The sequence below is a fragment of the Ambystoma mexicanum genome, chromosome 5q, assembly GCF_040938575.1.
Source record: "Ambystoma mexicanum isolate Mex_15411 chromosome 5q, UKY_AmexF1_1, whole genome shotgun sequence".
Taxonomy (NCBI): domain Eukaryota; kingdom Metazoa; phylum Chordata; class Amphibia; order Caudata; family Ambystomatidae; genus Ambystoma; species Ambystoma mexicanum.
Window position 1 is genome coordinate 518,812,798 of NC_090933.1, and position 14,967 is coordinate 518,827,764.

Sequence of the window (14,967 nt, forward strand, 5' to 3'; positions counted from 1 at the left end):
ATGGGGTGCAGCCCTCAGTAGCATATATGGTTACCCTGGCAGGGGTGATCCTTGAGGACCCATTTTACACCTGGGTGAGTTTTCTAACCCAGAAGATGTGTCAAGAAGAAGGTTGGTGGCAGCCGCATCTTTTGTTTTTTGGCCACCTCATCCTGTAACTTTTGTACAGTGTTAGTAGTCGGATATATTTTTAAAATCTTAAAGCCAGCAATTTTGTTTTGCAGTCTTTATTTTTTTTTGGACCATGAAGAATGGCCAAAATGGCTGTTTTGCCTTTGTAGGCAATTTACAGATCCTATGAAGGGACTCTTTGCAGGTGTGGCATCTAATTCTACCCGCACAAAGGCCTCTCGGGCATCCCAATCTGCATCCCTGAGTGAATGTGACTGTGGAGTTACCCTAGCCTGTTCTAATAAGGTGTCCACTAAAACTTTGAATGAAGCAGGAATGCTGATTGGAGGTCTGCGGTCGCCACATGTCTGCGGTCGCCACAGCAATGTGGGTGCTTATACATGTGGAGATCCCAAGCCATTTCTCAAATCCTACCTTGTATCTTATCCTCACGGCTGAGAGGGAAGACACTGTCCCGGGGATCCTTGCTTTGGGCCTATGCTGCTTCTTCCAGGTCCTTCAAAGACAACACTCTCCTCCTTGTCCTGATGGGAACTTTGGCTCTTCCTCCCTGTGATCCAATGGGAACAGCTGGCTGCTCCTACACTGCAACCTGTGTGCCTTGTTCCAAGCACCTGCCTCGTTCACTTGTGAATGTGACAGAACTACGAATCATGCTGAAATTACATTTTTATGCTGTATCATTTGTTGACCTGACTCACACCACAGCCTCTGCTCTTCTTTTTGTGAGCTTAGCCTGCTACCTGTGCTTATTACTTTGTCCTGCTGAAGGTGCCTGTGGCCTTCCTTGAAGGGTTAACTCCGTGTTCCCCATTGCTTGCGTTGCTTCTGCCCCCTCCTCACCATGGATTGCCTGGAAGAGGTCCCCCTTTGTCCTGGATCCTGTGGTTCTGGCCTGTCAAGCCGGTCCCAATCCCTGAAGGGACCTCTGCACTTGTGCTTCCTGGGCCTTCCTCTCAGTAGTCATCAGTCTGGGAAGCCATCCCCACGTCCTTTGGCCGCCACCCTGTCACATTCCTCTTCTTTAGAGTCTCTGGTCTAGGTGTGCAGTCCTCCTTCTGGGAAACCCATCAGCCATCGTTTTCTGCAGTGGGCCTGTGGTTCCACTCTGTGGCCATCCCTCAACATGCCACCTGTCATCAAAAGTGGCTCTTTCTGTCTTCTGGTGGGGTCCCACTGACGCTCACGCTGGATGGTTGCCATCTCCCTGGCTGATGTAACTTATATGTATGATTACCTGCAGTTTCATAATAACTGCGAAAGAACAACTGACTTTGTCCTATTGTTTCTTATGGACAAACCTTTGAGAATGCATAAAACGCCCTCAAATGTAACAACGGTTGTTACTTACTGGTAACCAGCAAAGTTCAATTGCTCTCCATAGGGTATTGGATTTCATAAAGAATTCACTATATTTGTAATACTAATCTGTGAATTTGTATGCCTGTTAATACGATAAATCATTTTGAAAGTCCTAGCAAAGTAGTTAAAACCATACTATACTAAATAATGTTCTTATAGGTGAAAGGTGATCTAGGTCTTCAATAGACCCTCTTCTATTATTATAAGTATCCATTTGATTTTTACTACTTACCTCCCCTTGCTTGGGCATTTCTGTGTAGAAATCAGTGGAATCTTACAGTTCTTGTAAAGTGGGCAGTGTTATATTATGTGGCATCAATCATCAGTTGTTCTGCTGATTTTAGAAGTGTTTTGGGTCTCTGTGCAAGCCCCTTTACAGTTTTTATATTATGTGTACTTAAATATATATTTATTACATGCTTAACATCTTTTAAGGGGTATATTTGTCATTAAGAATACTCTGTGGAAATTCCTTTGTTGTTTGCTTGTGGGCTGATGAACTATACCTAATGGCCATCCTGCTCCCCTCCTAAAAGTGATGTCTGGCTGCTCTGTTATGTTACCGCGGTGGGAGTCAGGCCTCACTTGGTGGTAAACTCTGCCAAGCACCACATGTATTTTGATTTAAGCTCTCTCCAGAGGACACTTGAAAAATCTCACTGACACCTCGCACTACATGCACATATGTGTCTCCTAAATATGTGTAGCCTTCAAACACATCAATGCCAATGGACATAGTAAACCAACCTCGAGGCTGACACTCAACGGAGAGAGCATTCACACATGTCTCCAAGTCCCTCACTGCCACCTATCCTCCTTTTACTGGACCTCTCTGCTCCCACATTCTGACTCTCGCACATCTTCGCTTGCATCACTCCCGCGCGGGTGACCTTCTAAAATGCTAGCAACTCTCTTTTCCGTTTTCTGTAACAGAGGGTCTATTGTGGGGCTTTTCCTCGGTACCTTCCTCTTCACACTCACCACCTCTCCTCACAGTACACCCATCTGCTCCTTTGGCTTGTCATATCTCACATTTTTTCATAACCTTCATCTCCCTGAGCTAACCTTCTTGCATCACCTACTGCCTCACTATCTTCCTTGGGCTGGTGCTGTGTTGCCTGATGATCAGCCCCTCCAAAACCAAAGTGATCTTCCTCCCGGTGTCTAATGCCACACCCCTTCTCGCCTCTTCCCCTTTCCTCCTTACCCCTTTACCCTTGGCTCATAATCTGGGGGTTCTCATTGACAGTGGCCTGAAACGTGATCACCTCTGCTATATTGATGCCAGGTGTAAACTCCTGAACATTCGTAAAAACCATCCTGATCTCATCTTCCACTCTACCCAAGCACTCATTGACACCTTGGTCATCAGCAGGATGGATTATTGCTCCAGACTTCTTATAGGAGCATCTTCTATTTCTCTGCTCCTCTCAACAAGGTACTAACCTATCCTTGCTCAAAATCACACACCACCTTGACGCGGGTTTGCTATCCATGAAAAATCACTCCTCATACACCTTGCGTTTCCATGGGCTATGCTCCCTCCATCACCCACCTAGCGGAATCTAACTCCTGCTAATCACCTGTTCCCAAACACTCCTCCTTTTAACTGTCCCCACTCCTCCTTGTGCTGCCTCCTGCTTTCCCTTCTTCACCCTCCTGGCTCCCCGTCAGTGGAACTATTAGCTCCACAAAATGTAGCACATTCAAACTGTGAGTGACTTCAAGATCACCCTTAAGAACCACCCTTTCTTCAAGGAAAGAGCCCCAGCATTTTATAGTGCTATCATGCCCTCCGCCACAATAATCCCCCACCACCATCTCCACCTGCATAGAGCTCCAATATTGTTAGGTTCCATGTCTTTACAACGACACTATAAATAACAACATACTTTAAAAACGATTTATTTATTTTTAAATGTGGGGGTTTCCACCAAATCCCCCCTTTCTACTGCCTTTGTACCCTCCCCCACCCCTTTTAATCTCTTACCCCACCCCCATATATACTTTTACTTTAAAATGCAACTTTTTGTCGTTATGTAGGTGTCGTTTAAAATGTATGTCATTATTTTTTTTTCGTTATAAACACTGAATATCTATTGTTACTATCGAAGATGTATTCAAGGGTGCCCCTATTTACTGTTTCCTGTCACTTCTCCATGATCATTCAGGTTAATGAATTAGATACTATCCATCCACTTTCTTATCTTTCGACCCACTCATCAACTTCCTCATCCATCTATTTACTCCCCTACTCATGTATACACTCACCCCCCAACTTCCCTTCCACTTTTCCATTAATTAATTAATGTAATCCATCCATACATCTATCCACTCACCAACCTATCCACCAACCTACAGACCCATCCATACACCCGCTCCTCTCCTCACTCACCCATACATTTACACACCCTCCAACCTACTCTCACATCAATAAACTAACACACTGATTCACTATTATCTCAGTTTACACTGATTTCCACAAGTGAAATATTCAAAGCTATAACGAGTTAATATTGCTTTCCATGGTGAATGTCACTTGAAAACTCAGCATTTCATGTGGGATGTCAAATATCTTTTTCTTCGTTGCTTGAGCGACAGCTCAGGAAGTGACGTGTTTACTGGTGATGATCTGCCTGTAGATTACAGGACACAGGTATACATCTTTTCATGTCATTCTTTAGTAGGAATTGTGTTGCCTTTCAACTCCCCACATCACTGAGAAGAAACAGAAGAGGAGAGGACAAAATAGAGAAGGAAACAAGGAAGGGGGAAGGATGGTCTAAGCAACATTCGATGAAGGAAAGATAATTTAGAGTAGATGAAAGAAGGAAACATGAGGCCTTGTCTTGTTAGCAGCTTGTGGCTGCTTTTTGCTTTCTCAAAGAGTGGAGGTGGAGGAGAAGACAATAGAACATTAGATCATGGGCAAAGGGAAAGGATGAAAGATGGCTTACGAAAGAGGGAAGACGAGTACATGTTATTTCATGTTACTTGCTTGTATGGTGCTTGTGCAGGACTAAGGACATTCTAAAATGAAGAGTTGTGCATTACGCCGAGGAGAGCGGTGGAACTCGTTTCCCTTTCCTCTCGACTTGTCACCTGCAGTGGCAGCTGATGATTTTTTTAATTGAAAGTGCATAACTGTCTCCCACGAATATACAAGAGCGACCAAGTGTGGCAAGGGAGGCCAACCACGAGGGAATCAGAGGGCCTCTGCCCCTGAGGCAGTTTAAAAAATAATGGGCTACAAGGGTGCATTTTGCAGCACACTTTCTGTGAACAATTGGGTTAAACCACATAGAGTTTGCAATTGATTTTCTTTGGCTAACAAATGAAAATATCCAATAGATGCAAGTCACCAACAGTGCACAGAGACATTTTCCAATGCTTTTTCATGATGCTTCTGCCCACAATATATGCCAATATAAAAATATTTTCATGATGGCTGTGCCCATTCCTGTTCATTGGGGCTGTACCAATGTATGCTAGTATTACCACATACAAAGATACTCTTGTTGGATTTGCCATTAGAAAAAGGCCATGCACATTATGAAATATTGTCCAGAGTGACTGCACCATTGTAGGCCAGTATCACCATGTAAGACCACTGATCATGTTTATTTTGCTGTTGATGTCAGTTAATGGTGTCATGCCACAGCAAGAAAACATGTCCAGACTGGCTGCATCAATGCAGACCAGACTCCACTTGGAATTGACTTTGCTCATGATGAATGGTTGCAAAAAGTTTTATTGATGAGCTATGAGTTAAATAGCTTGACCTATGAGTATATTGAAATAAAATGAAGGTGGGAGGGAAGGCTATTTATATCCAATTGAGACCCTTTCTCCCAAAGTATTATATGTAAAGTTCAGACTAGGAATATTAAACCTGGTATTGTTTGTCTCAAGCTAGAAGATGAGCTCTGGAAGTGCTAACTTTCAATTTTGCTTCAAAGCTCTAGAGGACTTGACACATTTTATGCAGTATACAAAAAAGGAAACGTTGGTTAAGGCCGATATTTTGGCATCTGAACATTCAAAGAGGCACTTTACATTTATTGCACAGGTGAGTACAATACTGTCACCTTCGCGGTAGCTAATTATTTGTGGAGGGCTTGCTTGTTGAGCACTAGAATAAAATATATCTCCCCTCCCAGCGTGATGGATTCATTTAGAATTATGTTCTGTGTAGTTTTGTGATGAATGGATGTATAATGGACCTGCTTCTAAATAAACAATATGTTATGTCTTGAAAAATAGTCTACGGAATGCACACGATGATCGACCGCACCAAACACACAGTAGGGTCAAAGGAACAAAGCAAAATGAAAAACATGCAGCGAAATTAAAAATATTCGGTGAAACAAAGAAAATGGTCAGCCGCACCCAACAAGCGGTAGGGTTACTGTACATGTGCAGAAGGGTCGAAAGTTTCAATGCGTTTTCACCTCAGCCACTTTATGTTGTGCTCCGTTCATTCATGCATACCCAAACCTCAAGAATGACACGGAGCCAATGCTGCAGTGAACCATCTTTATTCACTCCCTGACACTAACTGCCATTTCCTTCCCCGGCCCCCTCCTTTTCCCTTTTTCTCCCGCTCCTTCTCTGTTGCCGCTCTTAAAGGGGTAGTGTCCCTTTATTCATGTACAACACCTCCCCCGTACTTAACATGAGAGTCCAGTTACATCTGTTCGATGAGCCTCACTGGCTTCTTTATTGTCCTAGGGGTCTCCCTGGTGATTCTCGGCTTTCGCCGGTCAATTCCACTGGGGGTTCTGTTTCTTCTTCCTCGCTGGTGTTCTCGTCGGGTGTTTCTTGTGTTTCATGTTCCTCCAGATATAACTCCCTGAGGAATGAGGAGTTGTGGGTAATGTCTCCTAGTTCTCCGGTTTCTGTGATCATGGGCCTCTTGATGGCTGTGATTGTTCGTGGCTCTGGGCTGTATCGAGTGTCCGTTTTCTTGCGTTGTGTTTGTCGCACCAGGACTGTTTGCTCGATCTCTAGTCGTTGTTCTTTCGCTCTCCTTTTTGTGTCAGCCCATTGCTTGGCCTTCCTCTTCCTCTCGGTGTCTCGTTCTCTGACGGTTAGGTCTTCTTCAGGTGTGTGGTCCTTCCATCTGGGAATGCGTGTTCTGGGTTGATCTCTCACCATGAGTTCAGCTGGTGGCCTGTCATTTGACGACAGGTGCAAGATTTTTTTAGTGACCTCATGTGCCCGGGTGTCAACTCTGTCCAGTAGGGGGTGTCTGGATGGATAGTCCGCTGGGTCTGCGTCTCCTCCTGGTTTGTGGACAATAGTATAATCGTCCTCTTGCAGTCTTATTCCCCCTCGTTCTATGCAGGGTGGCATTTTCATTTTGGTGTTCCCACAGGTTGGTGTTAGGGCTTTGTCATGTTGCTCTTGATCCCTTCCAGGTATTGAGATGTCGTTGAGAAGAAGAAGTTGGATTTCTTTTGATACCTGTTCTTGGAGGTGGAAACCCACTTTCCGTGGGTGTTGTGGAACTGGCCTGACGTTTTTGTCTATATGTAGTTTGATGCATGGCCCTTTTAGCATCCCTACCCCTTCGAACAGTTTGGGGAAAGTGTTCTTGAGTTCTCTTTTTGCCAGTAGTCTGTCTATGATTGCCCTGACGGGTTCGCATGGTAGTGGTAGTCCTTCAATGACCTCCGACTGGTCATAGTGTAGGTCAATCAGGGCAAGTGCGTTAGCTGTCCTGTAACTGAGAAGGCAGCGGCCAATAGCTGGGCTTCTTATCACATGTATCGTGGCGGTTACTGTGATGCCTCTGTGTCGTAGGTCGCATTGAAATTTCCCTTTTGATGTCATGGGTTGGGTTGCTCCCCATTGGAAGATGTGTGTCCTAGACTCTTGGATGGGGTATATTGAAGCTATTTCACGATAGATGTCTTCATTCATGACGTTGACCGTCGCTCCTGTATCAACAATAAATCTGTTTTGGGTTCTTCCCATCTGAATTGTTACTCTGGGAGCCGCGGTGTCCTCCTCCTCTACGCTGAGAAGGCATACATACTCTCGGTCGTAGCCGTCCTGTAGGTATGGAGGCTGTTCGTTTCCACTTGGTGGATAGTGTGGTGGGGGGTAAGGGTATGGCTCCCTGTCACGTTCCCGGTTGTCTGGTGCTTCCGCTCTGCGGGTGTCTTCGCGTTCCAGTTCCCGCGTGAAGTCATCCTGATAGGCATCGTATAATTCGTGGTCTTTCCTGTCTGGTTCGATCTGAAGTCCTTCCAAGGCTCTCACTGTGTTTGGGCGTTGATATGATGGCGCGAGAGGTGCATTCCTGTCCACATGGTGATGCTGTTCTTTATGTGCGTCCATCGATCGAGGGGCAGATTGTGGGCGTGCTGATCCTCCTTCCGGTAGTAGTTCTTTGCACATCACTTGGAAGTGGTTCTCCATTCCGCATCTCATGCATCGTTGCCCAATGGCGGGGCACGGTCCTCTGTGTGGATATTCGAATCCGCAGCGATAGCATTGGCGGTCACCCTGTGCTCGTTGTGTCGGGTACCTCTGGTTGGTCCTTGGTTGGGTGTTTGGCTGGCGGGCGTAGGGATGTATTGCGGCTATGGTTTCTCCCTTTTTTGGGTTCTCAATGGCTGCTGCTTGAATGTCCACTCTTTCGTATACCCTGGCTAGGTCTAGCACCTCTTTTAGGGATAGGGGTTTCTTGAGAAGGTGCTTCCGGAACATCGAGGATGCACACCCTTCTATGATGCGTAATCTAATGGCTTCTTCGTCATTAAAGTTAGCAAAGTCACATTTGGATATTTTCCTCTGAAGACGTATTACAAACTCCCCTATTGATTCGTGAGGTAGCTGGCCACATTGGTTGAAAGTGTACCTTTCATAGTCCCGGTTGGGTGAAATGACCAGTTTTTCGTGAATGGCTTGCAGGAGTCTTGCATATGTGGTGCGATCTTGTGGAGGGATCGTGCGTATAATATTTTTGATTTCTCTCCCTGCGACATTTGCAAATATGCTCAGTATGTTGGGAGGTTCTTGTGTGCCGATGGCACCCACGAAGTCGTCAAATTCCTCCATCCATTCTTCCCATCTCTGCCCCTGGTCATGGTGTGGGTTTAGCGTGAACGGGGCAGGTCTCCTCATTAGGCTTGCGTGAGAGGAGGGAGCTCCTGGTGGTGGTGGTGGTGCATTCGGGTCTGCCGCGTCTGCAGATGACATGGCGGTATCCTGGTGTGTAGCGTGGAGTGCTGCGTCGCGGATGCTCGGGGTGCTCTGGTAGGCTTTTGCACCGTGGTTCTCTTGAACTGCTGCGGTGTATGTTCGTCCACTGGGGCACGTTGTTCACCCTCTACTTTTTGTGTGACAATGTCACCTTCGGGTTCTTGCAAAATTTTGTTTTCCAGGTGTTTCCACCGATGTCACGTAGGTGGGAGACTCGGGGTTCCCCTTTGCAAATGTTACCTTTGGGTGTGTCTGCTGGTGTGTCACGTGGGTGGGAGACTCGGGGTTCCCTTTTGCAGGTGTCACCTTCGGGTGATTTCACTGGTTCCCTGCTGTGTCACGTGGGTGGGAGACTCGGGGTTCCCTTTGCAGGTGTCACCTTCGGGTGATTTTGCAAAATTTTGTTTTCCAGGTGTTTCCACCGATGTCACGTAGGTGGGAGACTCGGGGTTCCCCTTTGCAAGTGTTACCTTTGGGTGTCTCTGCTGGTGTGTCACGTGGGTGGGAGACTCGGGGTTCCCTTTTGCAGGTGTCACCTTCGGGTGATTTCACTGGTTCCCTGATGTGTCACGTGGGTGGGAGACTCGGGGTTCCCTTTGCAGGTGTCACCTTCGGGTGATTTCACTGGTTCCCTGATGTGTCACGTGGGCGGGAGACTCGGGGTTCCCTTTTCGCTACCCCTTTCCGACTCCTTACTTGAGGGTGGATGCCGCGAGCCTGCGGGTCTCCTCTTCCGTGACGTGTGGGCCTGCTGAGTTCCCTCGTGGTCTCCTTCCTCTTGTGGGCCTCTTCTGGTCCGCGGGCTCCGCTCGTTGTTGGCGTCCGCGGTCCTCTTCTTGTCGAGGTGCGCGGGACCTCCTCTGCTGGGCGCTGCGGTCCTGGTCGGCTGGGCTGTTGTCGGCGGGCTTCCGTCGCCGGGCACTTCGGTCTCGGGCGCACGGGCCCCTCGATCACCTGGTCGGCTGGGCCAGCTGCCGGTGGGCCTCCGCTGCTGGGCTCTTCGCTGCTGGGCTCTGCAGTTGGGGCGCACGGGCCTCTCGATCTTCCGGTCGGCTGGTTAGCTGGCCGTCCTCCGCTGTCGGGTTCCTCGCCACCGGGCTCTCCAGTCTTGGGCGCACGGTCCTCCCCGATCTTCTGGTCGGCTGGTCTGCTGCTGGCAGGCCACCGCTGCTGGGCTCCACACTGCTGGGCTCTCCGGTCCTGATACGCTGTAGGGCACACGGGCCTACCTGGTCTGCTGGGCTCACGAGCCCTCCTTAACTGCTGGGCACACGGGCCCTCCCTGAACGCTGCTGGGCTCGCAGGCCCTCCTCACACTGCTGGGCTCACGGGCCCTTCAAGCTGCTGGGCACACGGGCCCTCCCTGGACGCTGCTGGGCACGGGCCCTCCAATCACTGCTGGGCTCACGGGCCCTTCAAGCTGCTGGGCACACGGGCCCTCCACTCACTGCTGGGCTCACAGGCCCTCCTCACACTGCTGGGCTCACGGGCCCTTCAAGCTGCTGGGCACACGGGCCCTCCCCGGACGCTGCTGGGCACACGGGCCCTCCAATCACTGCTGGGCTCACGGGCCCTTCAAGCTGCTGGGCACACGGGCCCTCCACTCACTGCTGCCGGCACCCACGGGTTCGCATCGGCTTCGTCGCCAGTGTTGTGCTCCGTTCATTCATGCATACCCAAACCTCAAGAATGACACGGAGCCAATGCTGCAGTGAACCATCTTTATTCACTCCCTGACACTAACTGCCGTTTCCTTCCCCGGCCCCCTCCTTTTCCCTTTTTCTCCCGCTCCTTCTCTGTTGCCGCTCTTAAAGGGGTAGTGTCCCTTTATTCATGTACAACACTTTACACATTTGCATTTTAAATGTGAAGTTTTCACTGCAGTCGTTTTTCCCAATTTTATTTTCTTCAAATGGGGTTTCCCGCCACAAATCCCATTTGAGCCACACCCACCACTTCACCGTGCCACCCACCACCCCCAATCTCCCACCCCAAACACACAACACATATATATTTTTCAAAATCTGCACAGCGACTGCAGTGAAAACTGCACGTTTAAAATGAAAACTTGTCAAGTGGCCGCAGTGAACACACAGCATACTGGGGTCGGAGGGACAATATAACGTTTAAAAATATTTCAGTTAATTAAAAATATTCCACAAAGCGCACCAGATGATCGGTTACACACAACATGTATTACGGCCGTCGTACATGTGCTGTGTGGTTGGAGGGACAAAACAAAATGAAAAATATACAGCGAAAGGAAAAAATGACTGAAAAACACACAAGATGTTCTTCCGAACCCAACACAATTCTGTCAACATAACTTACATACAAGTCGTACAATGCCCTCTTATAAAATAAACAAATAAAAAGGGAAATTGTTTAACTAAAGTTAAAGTTACTACCCGTAAACAGTTAAAATGTACAAACGTTGGGAATGCCAACATTAAAGTTTAACATATCAATCACTACAAATAAGACAAAATAAAACAAACATTACTGAACTTAACTCACCCTTGTGGGAAACAATGTTATGCAAAAGAAAAGTGTTCAAGAAATGATATGTCAGGATATTGAAGCGGTTGGCTTCCCTTCCCAACATTTTCAGCACGGGGCAATGCAGCACACTCGATCTTAGCACAATCCCTGGCTTCTCTAGCATGCGGATGCAGTTCAAATCGCAATATAAGGGCCTTCTGTGCCAAAGTTTCTTTGTCATTCAAATTCTCTTATTTAGAGGGCCTAATGCTACACGTCAAAGCATTAGAGTTCCTTCTTTCTTAGGATTTTCACTTATACAACTTCTCGAGTGATTTGCTGTTCACCCCGTGTCCTCCTCCACTGGGCTCGCACCCACTTTAACACACAACCTTCGATTGATCTCTCTATGGCGGGCTCGGACAAAATTCATGTAATTCTCCAAACTTTCTCTACTTCATCAAAATCGAAGACTTTCAAGTGTGCAGGATTATGCTTAACCGGTCGCAGGTCCACTTTGATTTCACATTTATTTGTTCTCTTTCCTTTGATCTCCCTCCGCCAGGCTTGGACCAAGTTTATCTACTTTTGTCACTTCTAAGCTGGATACCTTACAGAGACCTTCGATTGAGCACCCACGCAATGCCGGACCACACTGTCAAAGGTATTGTAGCTTGCTTTAAAGTTCAATCACTCATCAGTAGTTCAACTCCACTTGTGCTTCTTATCACATGCGTTTTACCAATGTTCGTTCCAGAGCTCGCCAGACAATGTTGCTGCTTGCAACTTTGGCTTCAACACAAACCGGTCTGGTATCGGTTTCCTCAATTCACTGACTGTGTTGATCTGCTGCTTTGTTCTTGTAGCCAGGGACGGTACCACAGAGGATGATGATTCTCCCCACCTTGATTACTGATGCCGGTGGGCCCTGGGTTTCACTGACACACAATGCAGGATTCTTCAGCCTGGTTTCCTAGTCTTACGCTTTCTATCTTCGAGGTCTCTGGAAAGTAACAGTTCTTTGTCAAAAAGTTCAAATAAATTTCCCTCCTTGCGATGCCCTTCGGTTTTGCGGTTTTTCCTCTCGTACTCAGCTGCCATCTCGAAACTTCTGTTTCCATGTGTGCTTTGCCACGCTCAGAGTGTGCTCTCATGCTCCGCCTTTTATCCGTGTGGGGAAGTGTAATGGAAGTCAGGTGTGTGTGATGATCAGTAATTGACTGACCTCGCCTGACCATTGTATTGGGACATATCAGGTTTACTGCTTGGCTGTTAGTCTGTTTTCTCTCATAGCGGGCTGTCTGTGAGAAAGTGTTTGTGTTGTAAGAGCGGGGTAGAGTTCCTAAATATCCTACCTAGTTGAATGGGGTAAAGGTGTTACAAGGAAGTGGATACCATGGCTAACGATCTGGTGTCCCACTTCCACTCCCGAAGACCCCTCACCCAGGTGATCCTCCTGCACTGGTCCACCCCCAGGAACTGGATCCAAAAGCGATGGCCGTGTCCTGACCACCTGGATGACAGATCCCCGGGGACTAGTGGGTGAGACACCTTCTGGTTTCTCAGACTTCACATCCACTGAGTCATAGGGAGGATGAAGAGAGACGTTGAGGAGTGGCGGTAGGCAGCATAAACATGATGTCATCCTTGACAGTGTCCCATTTGAAGAGTGTACAACAGTTAAACATAAGGATTCTGGGGGTAGCTCATTTCCTATTGCATAGGAAGGACTTAACAACTGTTTCTCAATTACACGTTGTCTAATGCCCCTCTTGCTGCAGTTAGACCTTGGGGAGGGGGTTGGTGAGTGGTATCACCCTGACCAAGTGACCATGGCCCACGCCAGTGAACCAGGGCTCAAATAGGATCAGGGCTACATATGTGATCAATTTTGTGCCCAATAAAGCAAAATGTTCTTGTGTAAATCATTTTTTTAACACAACTATTTCAGTCACAGCAATTGTGGATTTTTTCCTGATGTTCATGGTTCAGAGACTGTGGCTTCCTTCCCCACACCAACTGCTCCACTAACGCTTACAAGCATGTAACGCAATGACCTTACTTGCTTAACCATCATGCACTAGTGCCCCTGACTACTATGCAGTGGCACACCACTACTCATTATGTTGCCCACTGAATGTTTTGGACTACAACTCTGCTGATCCTTCACCATTGACCAGGTGGGTGGGGCTGATGGGAGTTGATGTCCAAAACATTTGAAGGCCACACAATGACTAACCATGCAGTAGCAAGATGTCAGTGCTCATCCAATGGGACACAGCTTGGCCAGGTAGTATGCCTACATTTGGTGGGCATGTTTTTAAGTAGGTGTTACACTGATGCATGAATATGTCCGTACAATCATGCTAAAGGTGGAGACAGAACTGTCTCTATCAGAACTGATCTAATACAGGTTATTCCCCAAACTAGAAAACAATATACCTTTTTTCCAACAGTACTAAACCAGCAGGTTTTGAGTTCACAAGAAAAGGGTAACACAGAATGTTTTACATATCATCCAGCAAATATTAACTTCCAATTATCAATAGCAACATTGGTTAGGTACTCACGGTGACATTTGAGAAAACAACTCCAACCATCCATAAAAACTGCCGGGGCTGCTTGGCTAAAATATCACAAGGTGATAAATGGACCCAGGAAGTAAGAAGCACAAACAGCAGGCAAGGGGAGAGCAGTGGCAGGAGTCCTTCATGCAATGAATCCTTCTTCAGGGTCTTCTTCAGATAGGCCCTGTGAGGGAAAACACAGGACACTGCGGGTTGCAAGTGAGTCCCTTGCTTTGTGAAGCTTTGACACGGACAAGTGGCATTTACATGCACATTTATAAACATAGTGTTGGTAGAGTGCTGGCAGGCTCACGGGACAGATGATGATGGGACAGTATGGATGCACACGAGGATATGCATAATTTTTAAACCTTTAAATTACTTTCCTTTTTATTGTTGGGATTTTAAGATCCAGATGTTATTCCAAACCTTATAAGTGTACAAATGTTATGATGGTAGCGCACCTGCTGATGTCTTCGAACTGAAAAGGGATATCACATTGAAAAGTTCAACATTGGTTAGGCGCAATAAAAGAGGTCTCTAAACCTGGCTTTCAGCCCTCTAAGCTAGCAAGACACGCGCTACACCAGGCCAGAAATGAACACCAATGACCCAGACCGAACATCTCAGACAACTGACTGGAACCCACGAATGGCCAACAACAGCTTCACCCGCAATGGCCAAGCACACCTTAAGCACACCAGCCATGTGGACTGGACATGGGAAAACCGGAGACACCTCCGAATTTACCTACTGAAATGTCCTGGTCAAATTCATGCCACTCTCCCAATCGGGGCATCATTTGCGTTTTAGCACACAGGCCCTCCCTCCAGACATGGACGCCCCCTCACTGCCGAAGATCTCGCTTCTCTCAGATCCACTAGTGTGCCTGGTGAACTTGCAAGCTGGAGGCCATGAACAGGACAGGTCCGGGTAACACAACAATTTGTCAATTGTTACCAAATCGCATGTGCTAGATTGGCACCCATTTTGATATATCTACCCATCGCCTGTATGACCAGGGGAACGGTCCACCCAAGACCAACAACAGGATTATTGGTAAGGCTCCTGGTATGATGGTATTGACTTTTGCACCATTTCTCTCTGCAATTTTCAATATTTATTATTTGGTCATTTTATCTATGTTTATCCACATTTATTTTTTGCTATGTAAAAAACGTAATTGAAACTAGTATATGTCCACGTTTATTTA

General features: G+C 47.1%; 1 protein-coding gene across 1 annotated transcript in view; it reads right to left on the reverse strand.

Moving 5' to 3' along the window:
- Positions 1–14,967, reverse strand: part of LOC138497494 (ethanolaminephosphotransferase 1-like) — a 664,324-nt gene that overhangs the window by 201,138 nt on the left and 448,219 nt on the right. Inside the window, exon 8 of the mRNA XM_069621021.1 lies at positions 13,758–13,938. Within this exon, the coding sequence (XP_069477122.1) occupies positions 13,758–13,938 (181 nt within the window). The remainder of the gene's footprint in view (positions 1–13,757; positions 13,939–14,967) is intronic.